This window comes from Megascapheus bottae, chromosome 5 (genome assembly GCF_031878675.1).
Source record: "Megascapheus bottae isolate mThoBot1 chromosome 5, mThoBot2.hap1, whole genome shotgun sequence".
Classification (NCBI taxonomy): Eukaryota; Metazoa; Chordata; class Mammalia; order Rodentia; family Geomyidae; genus Megascapheus; species Megascapheus bottae.
The window spans coordinates 60,318,426-60,334,958 of NC_143513.1; the positions used below are offsets into that span (position 1 = coordinate 60,318,426).

Sequence of the window (16,533 nt, forward strand, 5' to 3'; positions counted from 1 at the left end):
GTGATACTATCTGGAATACAACAGCATGGAGAATATGTTTTTATCAGCATTCTAATGTTAAATACAAATAACCTATTATACAGATAGGCTATTAAGAGCTATACATAGAAAGTAGAGAAAAATTATTTTACTAATCTAATATTTCCATTTGAGCAAACTTAGTTATATTGAATAAGTAACTCCATCAGTAATTTTAGAAGAAACACTTTCAGAAAATGTCAATTTTATTAGAAGTAGTGCTAGTGGAAATAACAGTGAAGAGGGAGTTAATTCTAAATTAATTTATTGAAGTATTTATGCAGGTATTTCAATATTCATAGATATACAAAACTTCTGTATGAAAGATAACACTTTTATTGCATTATTTTCATATTTTACAAGACTTATAATGCAAACTCATAAGCATATTATATATATATATATACATACACACACACACACACACACACACACACACTCTCGCAGACGCACACACAATGCAAGCAAACTGCAATGTAATTACTAAAAGATCCAAAATGTAAAACTAGAATTTAACAGGCAAAATATTTAATATGGCTTTTAATGGGAAAAAAAACTATTTAGAAATGATTTGTTATTGCCCCATTCTAGTCATTCCCCATCAGGTGAACATAAAATTATGATCACCAATTAAGGTGGCATGTGTTATCTAAGTCAATGTTTTGTAACATGTATGTAATATGATTTGAAGACTTTATTAAATATTCATACATATGTACATATGTACACAAAGTGATATACAGTACAGATGGTTATATTTTAATACCCCTGAACATATTAGCTTAAAACTATTACAATGTTTCTATTATAAAATGACTTGAGAAGTTGCCATAACTTTTAAGTTCAGTCCTATAGAATTAAAAAAAATGTTGGGTTATAAATACATTCTTTACAAAAACTTGAATAGTGGTCCCGCACTTATATTTTATGTTACAGTGAAAACATTGTATTCATTTGAAAGTATTTACATTTTGATGTCCTTGGTTTCTTTGTGAAGTATACAGAAGTTACTAGTGAGAATCTTGTAGGCAGGCCTATTTGTTAGGATTTTCTACTTGTTCATGTTTGTGTAGGTTCCAATTCTCTTCTTTGGAATTGTTGTTTATTTCTAGTTGCCTTGTATTACTGCTGCTTCTGCTTCTTTTGGTGTTCTGGGAACACTGGGCAATTTTACTTCTAGGAACAGGAAGGAAAGATTTAACTCTTGAGACACCGGACTCAGTCTTTGATTTACTGTTGCTGCATTCAGTAGTTTGATGGCTGCTGAGAGGACTTGCCTCCTATAAGAGAAGAGAAAGCAAAATCACTTACCACTGCTACCAACTTTTATCAGTCCTCATTCTTTCTCTCTGAGAAAACATGGGAGTTTCTCCTTATACAGAGATTTGTCAGGAAAAAATTAAAGAAAAAAGTAAAGAATTCCAGTCGTTCTACTTCTTGATTTTCCTGAGCCTCCTGAAGATGTTGGTGAATCAAGTGTTAATGAATTTGGGATCTCTTTACCAACCAAAAGAATCAAAAATACTAGGCCTGATGAAATGACTAAATTGGACTTAGTCTAGCTATTAGTATTTGCATATGTTGACTCCTGCTACCCCACCCAACAGGCTCATCAGTTGAAGGCTTTGTCTTTAGTTGGTTGTCCAATCAGTGAGAAGTAACTGGATGGTGACAGCTCTGACCTCATCAATCTACTGATAGATTCTTAATCTCATGTCACTGGGAAGTGACAACAACCAAAGGAGGGCATAGTTAGAGAAAGTAGGTCCATTCTATCACGATGCTGTGCCTTACCATGGGCCCAGAAACAATAGAACCAGCCAACCATGAACCCAAACCATGACTCCAAGCATTCCTCCTTTCAAAGAATTTATCTTGAGTATTTGTTATAGTGACAGAAAGCTAACACAGCAACCAACTGCAGAGGCAGTTCTTCAAGTTGACTTGGGGCAAGTCACTTTTCCACATTTCAACAATAGTTTCTGAGCATTTTGTATAAAGTTAAGTATGATCTAGTAGAGAACCTGAAAGATACTTCCCTGTTCTACTGGAGCTTACATATTAGTGAATAAAGGCTCCTGCCCAGGGATTCTATGACTCAAAGGTTTCTATGCTGGGAAATTACATGCTGTCATTTATATTTTGCCTACTGTTTCCTTACCATCTGGATCACAGGCAAATTGCTCCCACTTCTGCTCAGAGGAATCAGAGCACAAGGAAGGTAAGAGGATTTAGTCATCTTCCAATAGTCACAGCAAGGAAACAGGGACAAGAACTCAGACTTCCCCACTCAGCCTCAGTGTTTTGCTCTCTAATGCATGATGTTCTGCAAATGGGGTAAGATGCCTCACTGAACAGCATGTTTACCTCTGAGGTGTTGATTACTTTCCTTGTTGATAGTAATAATGAATACAACCAAACAGAACTAACCATTAAAACACTTAAAACTAGAGTATAATGGGCAAATCCTTAATATGACTTTTTTTTGGTAATTGTTAGCTGCATTCTTCCAAGAGGCTGAAATTGATGGTCCCCAATACTGGCTACAACTCTAGAGTCATCTGGAAACAGATGACTGGCTGATCCACAAACATTTAGGTGAAACTAGTCTCTATGTGGCACTGTAATGTTATATTAAAAATGTTTCCTGCATGAGTCTGACATACAGGCATAACTGGGAACCCCAACCTTAACTCCACCTTGCTTTTGCCCAACTGAGTTAATAGTCAGCTAGAAGGCATGCTTCTAAGCCCTCCATGTTCATGCAAGTAGTTGTCTTTCTCTTTTACTCATTCTGTGTCTCAACTACCACTGTTAAACAGTTTCCAGAATTCTACCTGTAGCTATTGGTAATCTTGGAACTTGAGACCTAGATTTCTAAACACTAGTCAACATAATTCACCCTTATTTCCAGTGTATACTTTATTAATTTTGCTAAAGCCTTCCTCTTGACTCATTACTGGTCAATCCTGTTCTTTCAGTTGAACAGGAAACCTCAATTATCTTTAACAATTGCCTCTCTCTCTTTCTCTCACCCCTCTGTTTCTTTCTCCCTCTCCCCCATTCAATATTGCCTGAACAAATGAGCAGAAATTATGGCTGTATGGCATTCACAATGAGGAAAGGGAGGATTTAAGCCCTCACTATCTACCAAAGGCTCAAACTCCTAGGCTTGTCACAAAGCTCTAATCTAAACTCTCCTTCCTCCATTTCTACCTACTAAACTCCACCACTAATAATTTGACAGTTCTTTAAATAATTCTTTAAAAAATTCTTTGAAGCTCAGCAGATGCCTGTTAAACTATCTCTAAATCACTGAAGAAAAAATTCTACTGGTTATATGTAAAAAAAAAATCTACTTGTGCCAGATCTTAAGAATCAGCTATAATCCCAAATCATCAGTTAGCTGCACAACTCTAAAACACCATTGGTCTAGAGAATTGTTCACTCTTATTTTCCCCAAACAAAAAGTATGTAATGATTTAAGAATAAAGAGGGACGGATATGTGATCCAGAGCAAACATATATGTGGGAGAAAGGAAAGAAAGAAGGCCAAGCTGCAAAAAGAGGTGTGGTTTGTACAAAAGTTGCTTCTTTAGAGAATTAGAAAACAGACACAGTATCTACAATCAACTACATCTAAGGAAGCTGAGAAGAAATGGTTGCGCTTCAGTGGGATACACATATGCCAGTGGTTCCTTATCACCTTCATTTGTATTTTCTGGTAGGTAAAAGGGTAAAGTGAAAACTGATAATCACATAGCATGTTCTGCTTTTGTTTTAGAGAAGTCAATCCTGTCAAACTGCCAGAAAGAAAGTGAGAGATAATTGTTTGTGGCAATTCAACAGGTTAGAGTCACATGCTAGTATGTAATTTTGAAAACAATACAGGTATTAACTCATTTCTTCATTTCTTCCTTATAAGAAATGACTCTGTATATCTGTAAAATGGAACTTAAAGCCAGCTTCAAATGTACTTTGATATAAAACACCAGAAAATTTGACACATACAGAATAAATTGTGGGCTGAGGTTGCAGCTCAGAGGTAGAACATCTATCTAGAAGCTACAAGATCCAGGTTTTCATCCCCAGCACAAATAAAAAGAGATAAATGTTATAAATAGCAAAACTGTAATTCAGCATGATAGCATGAAGGCCCAAGGAAAGATGGGCGATGCACTTTCCTACTTTATCCTTTGATAGGCAGGGGAATGTCCACATGATATTAATACCAAGGATCCCCACTGGAGCTAAAACTGTGGATATCTGGGTTGATCAGCCTCTGTATGTATGTGAGGATAGCGTGGAAGAGGTAGATGAGAACATGGTTAAACTCTCAGGCCATAGCTATTCAAGGCTGGGTGCACAAGAACAGAGAAAATGCCTGGGAAGTGTCTTACATAAAACAGAAATGGTCCTGAGATCTCCTGGCTGCCAGGCATATATTTCAAGGCATCTTCCCCAAAGATCTTGAGAGTGGGAGAGGTAAAGGTGCTTAATGCACCTAAAACACCAAGGCTGTCTTCACTAAGTATACATTTACTAAAACTATTGCCATGTGTGTTAGATGCAAAAGAAAACTATACAGAAAGGCATTGCCCTAAAGTAGATTTAATTATTTGGCCTTAAAAATTGTTGTTAAACTATAGCAATTTACTTATTTAATACTGTAACTGAATGCTGCTTGTTATCACTCTAGATGGGATATGAAGAGAAAGAAAATATGTACAGTGATCAAGTGAAAGGGAGACCAGGTACCAGGGGCAGAGGAAGAACAAAGACAGAGAGGGGAAAGAGGTGAGTAAAGTCCTATGGAAAGAGTACACGACATGTGAAACATTATGTAGAAGGTTATATATCAACTTTAAAGACACATTTGGAAAGAAAAAAAGGGTTTTGAAAATAAGGAGGTTGACAGATTAGAGCTTCATTTTATGGTGGGTCCCAAATTCCTGGCTGTACATCATCACCAAACAGCTTTGAAGTAGTCAGAGTCCATAATACTCTGTCAGAACCACAAACACATAAGCAGTAGCATTGCTACAACCTTATTGGGCTAGAAACAGTTTCAAGAAGATCAGATGTTCACCCCATTTTGTTCTTTTGCAGGGGTGTGGGGATATGTGTGCGTGTGCTTATTAGTGTATGTATGTGCAGAAGCCTTCATTTAAGGGCATATTGGGGACAGAGAAACACGAAGGACCAGGTGGAATGTGAAGGTGAGCCAAGCACAGGAAATGGGCCAAACAGAATGCAAAATGAGCCAAGGTTGGGAAATGGGCCAGATGGAATGCAGATGTAAAAACTGAGCACTCGAGTTTGTTCCCATGCACACAAAATTCAAACCATAGAGAACACTTACAAGAGAGCATACAAGAGAAAGAGCTTGTAAACAGGACTCACAAAAGGGAGACAGCCAGTCAACAAATTTCCCACTAACCCTATACATGAGCCTGTTACCAGCTCATATTGGCAGAGCCGCAAGAGCTGTGCTATGATTTTTTAGCCAAATTGCCTGCCGTTTTTCTTTAATAGTGCCCTAACAAACTTTGTTTCTCCTAAAAAAGAAAAGAAAAAGAAAAAGAAAATGATAATGGGACAGGTTAGAGAGTAAAGGGAAGCCCAGGGTCGAGGTTGCACTTCAGACCATCACATAAAAATCACATAAAAATCTCTAGTGGTGAGAGTCCAGCCATAGAGTTAAAAAAAAAAGAAAAAGAAAAACAAAACAAACACCTTCAAGTGGATTTCATTATACTAACAAAGATTAAATTTTGGATTTAATTTAAGATACCTATTTTCATGTACAAAAGAAGAAAGTATTTATTTATGTTCTTTGTTAATAAACTTAATCATAATCCCTCAGAGCAGTCAAGAGTCACACTGGATGAAGAGGTTAATGAAGAAGACGAAGGGTGGTGGCTGCTGTCCCTATTTGAGGGAGGCTCTCAGCCTTCTAGTTGTAAGGAAGAAGGTTATTTCAAGAGTATTCTTGCCTATTAAAAAAGAAGGTTAGTTCCTGAAATCAGAAGAAACTGGCATGGAACCAAGAAATGCTAGTTATCAGGGGGACAGAAAAGGAAAAAGGCTGGTGGCTTAAAGAAAGAAGGCTTATAAACAAGTAGTACTTTGCCCTCTGCTGGCAAGTCCTGAGAAAAACACCTTCAGTTGGCAGAAAGGGCCAACAGGACAGCTGTCCTAACACCCATCTCAAACTGCTCATTTTAAAAAAAACATAGTTCCTTTTAAGGGTCCAGATAACACAATAAGACTTTTGTTTACAAAGCCCATTTGTCCTGAACACCAAGAGCTCTCCTACTACAACAAATGTTGAAGGGGATCAACATTCTGTGCTCTGGTCTCTAATCCAACAAAGCCCAGAGCAGGTGAACCATACATGGATGAAAATCAAAGCTTTAATGATGGTAAAGCATCAGCCTCTGAGACAAGCATTTTGAGACAGTGCTCACTAATGACTGCAGGTCAGCTTCTGGGGTTTATTCTTCCTTCAGTATTCTTTAAATTGTGCTATGCTTCTAAACACCCTCTCCAGTTTGGGACAGTGAAGGCAGACATGATACACTGAGCCTGGAAGTTATGCTTTCTTCACTGCTCACCATGTCATGCATTTGAGTAGAGATCTTATCCCCTGCAAATCCCTACTATCACCTTCTTCAACAAGCTCAGCTCCCATGGTTTCACGTATAACTGACTCAAACTGAAGACTAATGAGCTGCAAGATGGCAGGTGCTGAGAGATAAAGATGAATAATTTAATAGTCACACCATGATTATTTTATAATCCTGCTGTTTGCACCCCACCTGCCTTACACCACATGCACTTATCTTTTTAAGATGCCATGGGAGTGAATGAGCAGGACAACTGACATGCTTTGGTGAACAAATCACCTATCATCAAGAGCCACTGTAAACTCTGCATCCTCATAGAATGAAGGGAGAAGTCATCACATTGTTTCTGTCCACTGTGGTGCTGCAGACATGAAAGCAATTTTGAAGGTTAATAGACTCTGCTCGACTTGGCTCTTCTGCTTGCCTTTCTGATTTGTCTTTAAAGCAGAATCTTTTACTAAGAGTAATGCACATTCTGACTGCTTAGGATATTCCGGAAAAAAATCCTGAAATGTTTTCAATGTATTTACAATGTCTTATCATTCAGCTTTCGCTGTGAATTTTCCAAAATTCAATATATCTTTAAAAATTAAAAAATAATTTTAAACTAAAATGAAAGAAGTTCACCATTGGTCTTTTGGCATATAAGAATGAGAGCAAAGAGTGATCTTGCCAAAAGACATCTCAAAGTTTAAAATAAAGTTAAACTACTAAATAGGAAAAATATATTAAATAGAAAGAAAAATACATTCCCAGGTCATTATTCCATTATATTATTTAAATAATAATCTATCTAATATTTATTAATGAACAATTCTACATTTATTATATTTCACATAGATTTCATAAATGTGATTTTAAAATCATTTTGCAATTTTCTGGGCAACAGTGGTTCACACTTGTAATCTTAACTACTTGGAAAGCTGGTATCAGGACAGAGTTCAGTTTGGGCATACATGTGGGAGATCCTTTCACCACCAGTAGCAGTGGCACATGCCTATCAACCCAGCTACATGGGAGGCTGGGATCAGGAGGCAACTTCCACAGTATTCCATCTCTATAAAAGAAGTCGGGCATAGTGGCATACTGCTGTTATCCCAGCTATGATGGGAAGTGTAGAAGAGGGGGATTTTAGGGGACAAGATAAAACAAACAAACAAAATAACAAAACTCTATCTCATACTAATCAGTGTACAAAAGAGCTGAAGTCATGGCTCAGAGGCAAAGCATCGGCTTAGCAAGTGCAAAGCCCTGATTTCCAACCCTACAACCACCAAAGGCATTCCCCACAAAACAAAACAAAGCAAAAAACCTTTGTGATTCATACTGAAAGATTTGTGAAATTAATTTTATAATCAACCTTCTCTGTCCATGTTGGAGACAAAGACACAAAGGGCACTTACCTTTTGTGACACTGGCATGCTTGGATTATTAGCAGGTGCTGAAAACACAGGGCTGTTTGCTGATTTATCGAAACTCCTTAAGTCATCCCTACAATCAGCAATCTGAAAAATATACAAAGTTGGATCACTAGAACTACACTGTGCCACATCAGAGCACAGCTAAATGGTAGGGTGGATAATGCACAGAGTGAAGTGTTACCTGTATGTATAAATCCCCCAAATCTGTAAAGACCTGAAGTCTTTGCTAACACAGAAGTAAGGGAAAAGAGTATACATTTATAAGTCAAAACAAAAACAAAAAAAGAACAGTCTAGGAACAAAAAGAAAAAGGCATTTGGCAAGTAAAGATAGGATATAACATGTCAAAGATTTTATTAATTACCTTTTCTATTCCAGTGGCTAAGAATTTCAGTTCATTTCCAGAAAGGTTAAAGAAGGCAGTCAATTCTACCTTGTTCTAGAGATTATGAGTATTTGGGTCTAACAGTTGAGTCTTTCAGGGGAATCTGCTCAGGCTGTAAATCTCTATGTCTCTTGCAGGTATTAAAAAAAGTTTGGTCAAACTTGCTGTAGATAGCTTAGTGCTAAAACAGGTTAGACTTGATGCTATTACTGTTTTCTTTTGAGATTTGGGGTCACTGGTTTCCATATTTGGATCTCATATTTCACAGCTTAAATGCCATGACAATGTGCATTACACAGACGCATTGTTTTTCTTATTTACACAGAATGTTGCTGTCACTCAGTCTATAACCTAAGCTGCCATGAAGCCAGCTACAGTTCTCTCATACTGATAGTTTACACACCAAAGCTAATAATAAGAAAAGTGTGAGGAGCTGGGCGCTGGTCATTCACGCCTGTAATCCTAGCTACTCAGGAGACTGAGATCTGAGGATCACAGTTTGGTGCCAACCTGGGAAGGAAAATTGGTGAGATTTATCTTCAATGACAGCAAACACTTGTGGCTCAAATGGTAGAGTGTGAGGAAACTCAACTTGAGGCTTCTACTAAAAGCTACTTATGGGGAATCATGGATAGGATGGAACATAAGGAGTTCAAGGACAGCTTATGCTATATAACAAGACCTCGGTCTCAAAATCAAAATCAAAACAAGGACTGGATAGCATTCAGTGACAGAGTACTTATCTATCATTCATAAAACCCCAAGCTCTATCCCCAGCACCACTTGAACAAAGAAAAAAGGTTGCCCAAATAAGTCAATGTGATATGCTAATGCAATCATCCAAGTTCAACTTCAGGTCATTCAAAAAGGTGGAGGAAAAATGTCTTTTCTCAGCAAAGGAAGTAAAGGTTTGATCTGGAGCATCAACCACATCATTCAATAAAAAAATCTTCTTGATGTGGCCTCAGTGTCATAACCTAGGTAAAGGTTGGGTCTGTCTGCAGCGTGAAGCCAAGCCATAGGTCCTGCTTACCTTGCTTATGTCAGATTCTGATTTGCTGGAGCACATACTCTGAAGTTCCTTGACGAGATCTGCTTCATCATCTGAACCCACAGAGAATCTGTCATCCAAAATCAATGACAATGAGAGATTACACTTTTCAGGCCAACAGAAAGCTCAGAAAAGAGTTTTTTAAGTGAGAGTTAACAATCCCATGGCCAAGATGGACATCTAGATGACTACACTTTCTCTTCTTTGGCCTTTGGTATGGGTCAGGGTAAAAAGCAATTAGTATTATTTTGAAGTATTTTCATAAATGTTGTTTAATTCATATCAAGAGATGAGAATATTAATAACAAAGTGCCCCAGGATTTTGCTAAATCCCACTAAAAATTCTTTAATGACAGAATTTTACTCCATAGAGAAATTTACCTGAATTGACATTATTTGAAATTCCTTCCTCTTCCCTTTTCTTTTTTGTGTCTCAAGCCAGATAAAACAAAGACATAAAGCACATGGAACAGGGGATACGGTGCCATTTTCAAACTCAGTTGTATCCTCTCATTATCTATGGCCATAGGTCAGATTGTACTTTTTTTGTTTAACTCAGTTCCTAGTTTCATTTCTCCATAAAGAATATTTTTTTTGTCAGTCCTGGAGTTTGAACTCTGGGCCTGAGCAATGTCCCTGATCGCTTCAGCTCAGGCTAGTGTTCTACCACTTGAGCTAGGACGCCATTTCTGGTTTTCTGGTGGTTAATTGGAGATAAGAGTCTCACAGACTTTCATGCCTGGTCTGGCTTTGAACTGTGATCCTCAGATCATGGCCTCCTGAGTAGCTAGGACTACAGGCATGGGCCAGAGGTGCCTGACTCCATAAAGAATCTTTACATGTGCATCAAAGTTATTGGAGAAATTATTTAGGCTAATGGCATATAATAGCCTCGTGAGCAGTAAGCCTGGTAGAAGGTAGCATTGATGAAGTTCTCTTTATCTCTCTCCTTTTTCTTCCCTTCCCCTTTTCTGCAATTCTGAATGCCATAGGAACGGGACATAAGATGGGGTGCCCAAATATGTCTACTCTATGAATAACCAAATCAGCTTTTAGATTTCAAACTGTATTTAACAAAATTCTTAGCAATATAACATGGTATAAACAAATGTAAGAAAAATAGAAAGTGGTTCAAGTAACAATTAAAGTTATTTGATTTATCTTTATTGTTTGCTATATATTAAATTTTAAAAGAGGAACGTACTTTTGCTTTGACAGAGAAGTGTTCCGGTTGTAATTCAGCTGTGGTATGGTCTTATTTTTTATGCCTGTTAAAAAAACAGATTTTCAATAAAAATGGATCACTGTCATAGTACATCTTAAACTATGTATTTTAAAGACTCAGCACTGCAGTACTTTTATGCTGTACTTAGCTTTTCCCCAAGTCCACAGCTCCATCAAGTATCTATTAGGACAGGGAGTAATTTCCTTATGTATGTTTATGATGACATCAGGAAAATAATACCACATAAGGCTAATTTCTAGAGTCCTAACCTTTGCTTCTACCAATAGCTTCTCTTCTCAGTTGTTGAACTACTTAGACCTTTATTCACAAAATATGTCAAAAGGAGTTTAGCACCTGCCTTTTGATGACACATCTCTTTTTTTGTTCTATATTTCTTGCCTCCCCAATCACTCACTCTGTAATCAAGTATAGTTTCTGATGAGTGGACCTGTTAAGTATGAAAAATGTTACGTGTTGTGGTTATATTTATAATCTTAGGTACTCATAGGACTGATGTCTAGAGAATTGTGGTTCAAAGACAGTCTGGGCACAAAAATCAGTACGACTCCATCTCCAACATATACAGTACAAAACTAGGCTGCAAGAGTAGCTCTAGTGATAGAGGGCTGGTTGAGAAAGTACGATGCATTGTCTTAAACCTAATTCCTGGGAAGTAAAGAAAAGAGAAAGGGTAGATGAAGGAGGTAAAGAGAAAGAGGAGAGATAGAAAAAAGAGAGACACAGAGAGGTAGGAAGGAGAGGAGGAAGAGGAGGAAAATACAAGGAAATTATATCAATGTTTTTCAAACTACAATTGTGATATACTTAAGAAAAACAAAATGAAAATATCAGTCAATAGTTTGCACAGTATTAGTTTATATCAGTTCTATATACTCAATCAGGCAAACATATTTGTGTTTATTGGTCCTTATACCAGATATTTCTCCTAAAAGGCACGAGAAACATTAATAAACCACTGTAGACTAAAAACAAATGTTTCTATAATACATATTTCAAACTTTAAGAACACAACAAACATTCAGCTACTTCTAAACAAATTCTAAAATGTGGCTAGTAAATTTTCCTCCTAAGAACTGCTTCAGGCTGGAGAAGTAGCTCAGTGCAGGAGTGCTTACCAAGGGGGTTTGATTCCTAGCATTACAAAAGACTGTTGAAAAGGTAAAAGCAGCTTTTGAAAAGTGAACTGGATCTAATATAGCCTTATTAAAAACTGCTCACTAAAGATTACTGCTATACTAGTTTCTCTACTTCTCTACCTGTACTTTTTTTTTCTATTATCTGAAAGTACCAACTACTGGCTTTTCTTTACTAGGTAATAAGCAGCTAAGTTTGGCCATACCCTAGGAAGCTGGAGGTGCAGAATCATTGGCCTTCCTGTTTCAGGTAAGAAAAGAATGAATGGGCTAAGTTTTTGCAAACTTTATGAGCTTCTATAGTAGCCTGCATACCAAGGAATACCCATTGTAGAGATCCTTCGTGCTTTTTCTTTTTTGGGGAGCAAGGGATCAATGGCAGAGCCTCATGAATGAAGACAAGTACTCTTTCACCAAGTTTCGTACTCAGCTCAGGTTTTAACAAGTGTGTCAAAAAATCAAAATCAATTTATCCATTATTGGAATTATCTACTACACCCCAAATAAAGTATTCTGTAAAACAGATTTTACATTTTATAAATCTCTAAGTAGAAGTCAGTGAAACTACTGCAGATAGTAGGTTGAGTGCAACAAACACAAAAATCGAGCTATGGTATATCAAGTATCTTTAAAATGGAAATTACTAAAAGTATGAATGGATTTTAAATCATTTATAATTTAACATTTTATATTTACAATAATACAGCTGAATTACCTATTTCTAGAATAATGCTTTAATTCACATTTCTTTTATTGATTTTATCAACTTTAAAGTATATACTAACAACATTTTACATTTATAGAATGATTCATTGGAATATAAACTCCATGTATTTCCTGTTGGTTTTTCAATATTTCCAGTGGGTAACATAAACCTGAGCCGTGGCAGAGGCCATAAATGAACAAGATATATCTCTATATCTAATTCAATGATAAAAGTATTTTAGGAGTAAAAAGGCTTTGGAATCATTCATAAGGAGTAAAATATGCCAAGGTACAAAGATTTAATTCCATAAATTTAATCATGGACATAAAAAACACTAAATTAACTTAAGAAATGACAAGGCAGGGCCGGGAGTTTGGCCTAGTGGTAGAGTGCTTGCCTAGCATGCATGACGACCCGGGTTTGATTCCTCGGTACCACATACATAGAAAAAAGCCAGAAATGGTGCTGAGGCTCAAGTGGTAGAGCTCTAACCTTGAGAAAGTCCAAGGACAGTGCTCAGTCCCTGAGCTCAAGCCCATGACTGGCAAAAAAAAAGATAAGACAAAAATAAATTTAGTTTTGGAATTCTAACACAAAAATAGTATGTTTTGAGCATTGTTGGCAATATATATAAACATTTTTGGCATATGCATAGTTTGCTTGTTCCAAGAAAATGTGCATTGAACAACCCAGAACATGGTTTTTGAATGATAAAAATAAAAGCCCATCTGCATTCAGAAACTGGATAGGAGTGCACACCCCCTTACCTTCCTGGCTCAGAACTGGTTTGCTCCAGGTGGGTGGCTTTTTGCGAGGGCTGGTGCTCACCTTTCTCCAGGCCCCACTCTCTCCTCTCTTCTGGCTGTAACTTGAAACAATGGATAAAGGGAAACTTCCTCCTTTGAAGTCAGCCGAATGTTGCTCTAGCTCTGAAACAACACAAACCACATTTTACCCAGAACGCAGAGATTAATGTTGCTTCACAGACTAGAGAAAAAATGTATTTCCACATCTCAGAGAAATGAACTAAAACTTAAACAAATAAAAGCTTGATATCCAAGTTTCAGCTTTGTGAACTGGTGGAGACCTTACACAGAGGTCTGGAATCCAAACTGAGTCAATAATGAACAACTGAGAGTGAGTTCTAGAGCAATGTTGTGAAACATCTATTCATTTCTCTAGAGAGGAAAGAAAGCTCCCTAAGAACAAATTCTATGGCATGTTACATAAGGGTGTGAATTCCTCTCTTCATGCATGAACCTACGTACCTGCTCTTGGGAGAGGACAGCCGTGCAGAACAGCTTTATTAAGTAAGATGCTTAGTGCGGCCTTAACCACAGCCTGCTGGCCTTGGCTAGGGTGCTTTTTAGCAGCTGCCTGCACAGGACCAGGCTGTCTCTTCACACAGGCTCTCGACAGTATTGCTTCCTGAACTCTGGGTGCGATCACAGCATTCCACAGCTTAGACATCCACCTTGCAAGAGAGGGACAATTCACCATCATGAGAAGGTCTCTCAGGACTGCCACACAACTCTACAAAGGGTAAGTATGAAGATCAAGGGCAAAGTGTGTTTTAATAAGTAGGCTACTTCAATAATAAGGTAATCTGTGAAATTAACCAATGGAAAAATAGTTTGAATCTGTTTCAAGATCAATATATTTCAAATGAAGCTGTTTGCATTCCTTGTTTATAGAATCAATGCTTATTAGTACTCCCAGAATGAATGCGTAAGTAATTAAAAAGGAAGGTAAATAAATAAAAGGCAAGGGTCTAGAAAAAGTAAGATTTCCATAGAATCCACATTTAAATATTTTATACCTATTTATCTCATTTCCTTAAGAAGAACCATGTATTGCAGTTAGGATATAGATCTCTGGCAAATTAAATCTTTCCCAAGGCAGGGTAGGAGTATGTTCAGCTCTGCAAAAGGATATCAGGCTATTGCTTAAGGTGCACTGTATTAGCAGCGGAAAGCCAGGGAACTTCAGCACAAATTTGGCACCTTCAATGACAATTAAAGTTCGTTTAAGAAAAGATCATACTTTTGTGAAGAATCTGTACAGCAGAAACTAAAAATTTGAAGGGAACCGAGGAAGACTTAAGGAAGTGGAAAGACTTGCTATGTTCTGGATTGGCAGAATTAGTATCTTGAAAATGGCAGTACTACCCAAAGCAATGTACATGCAATACCCAACAAAATTCTGACATCATTCTTCAATGAGAAAGTAAATAATCTAAAAGTTCATATGGAACTACAAATGGTCCTGAATCATAAAAGCAGTCACGAGTAGGAAGGGAGTGCTGGAGTAATAATAATAACCAAACTTCAAACTCTTCTACAGAGCTATAACTGGCACAAAATAGGGCCGAGACAAATGGAACAGACAAGAAGACCCAGAAATATATCCACAGGCCTATAGCCATCTACTATCTGAAAGGGAACCAAAAACAGGCTGAAGGAAAGACAACTTCTTCAACAAATGGTTCTAGGAAAACTGGATGTCCACGTGCAAAAACCGAAACTAAATCCCTATCTATTACCTTGTACCAGCATCAGTTAAAAGTAGATCAAAAACTTAAATCAGAAAAGAATGAGAGACATTAGAACCCTTTGGCACAGATAAAAACACTCTGAATAAAGACTGAGATGTGCAAAAAAATCAAAGAAATACTTGATAAGTGATATCATATCAAACAAAAGTTTCTACATGCCAAAAGGCTTATTCAACACCTAAAAAGGAAGCCTACAGAATAGGAGAAGATTTTTTTTTTACCAGTTATACCTTGAAAATATCCAGGAAACAGGGAGAGTTTTAAAAAATCAAACTCTCAGGAACCAAGAACCTAATTAATAAATGGGCTAATGAGTTAAAGAGAGTCCTCTTAGAAGAAGAAATTAAGAAAAGACCTATAAACACATGGAAAATGCAAAAGGAGATGCAAATCTTAACATTGATATATCTCTTTTGAGTTAGAATGTCCATTATCAAGAAAACAAACAACAGATGATGATGAGGATGTGGCCAAAAGGGAATCACAATATACAGCTACATTCTGATTGAGATAGTCCACTTACGGGCATTTACCCCAAAGATTAAAAACCAGTATACAATACAACCTTCAATACAACTATGTTCCCTGCAACACTATTTACCATAAACCAGATATTTAATCAGCACAGATGTCCCTTAGTGGACAAATGGATCAAGAAAATGTAGTAAATATATACAATGGAATTTTCCCATCTATTAGAAAGAATGATTTTGTGCCATTTGTAAAGAAAGGGAAAGACTTGAAACAAATTAAAGACCAAGATTGCATGTTTCACTCACCGGTGGAAGGTACAATTTGCCTATAAGTCTGTAGATAATATGCAAGTATTTGTGAAAATTTTAAATTGAAAAAGAAAAGAGAATATTTTTTACAATATTAAAATAGGTCAGTGGTAGAGCAATAATGCATAAAGACTTGGGAGCAATACTTAGCACCACAAAAGAATAGTAGCCTTCATGTGATTAAAGACTCCAGAAATGAAAAACACATTTCCCAAGACAGAAATGTTTTCAGAGCTATTAGATAAAAGTGCAACATTTGAAGTGTTGTTAAAAACTAACAAAGTATTAATCTTTTCTAAGCTTCTCTATTAATGACCAATGGGAACTAATTCAAGAAAAAATAAAAGTAGCACATAGACTCAAAATTAAAGTTCTGCACATCTTTTTTCATATATTTTTATTGTAATTAATAGAAGGGTTATATTATATTTACCAGATAAAAAGTGCATTACTTCACAAACATTGATACCCTTTCTCATGTCTTGGTCCCCATTTTCTCCCCCACACCCTAGTTCTGCACATCTTGTGTGAAATGTTGGGAAAGGACAATGTCAACTGCAGAAGCAAGAGAGCATGTTTGTTTCCAGTCCAAGTAAGTATTGGTAATG

At 36.9% G+C, this 16,533-nt stretch overlaps 1 protein-coding gene across 3 annotated transcripts in view; it reads right to left on the reverse strand.

Annotated features, from left to right (window-relative positions):
* Nucleotides 1-250: 250 nt before the first annotated feature.
* The window catches only part of Cttnbp2 (cortactin binding protein 2), a 129,345-nt gene continuing 113,062 nt past the window's right edge, over nt 251-16,533 (reverse strand). For 2 of the 3 annotated variants that reach the window (XM_090333199.1, XM_090333200.1), the window contains 6 exons: nt 13,858-14,063; nt 13,357-13,518; nt 10,709-10,772; nt 9,487-9,574; nt 8,051-8,152; nt 251-1,298 (listed from right to left, as the gene is read on the reverse strand). In XM_090333199.1, coding sequence (XP_090189325.1) covers nt 1,053-1,298; nt 8,051-8,152; nt 9,487-9,574; nt 10,709-10,772; nt 13,357-13,518; nt 13,858-14,063 — 868 coding nt within the window. In that variant the 3' untranslated portion in view covers nt 251-1,052. Of the gene's footprint in view, nt 1,299-8,050; nt 8,153-9,486; nt 9,575-10,708; nt 10,773-13,356; nt 13,519-13,857; nt 14,064-16,533 lie in introns of those variants that run through there. The other variant, XR_016535547.1, reaches the window with a different exon arrangement.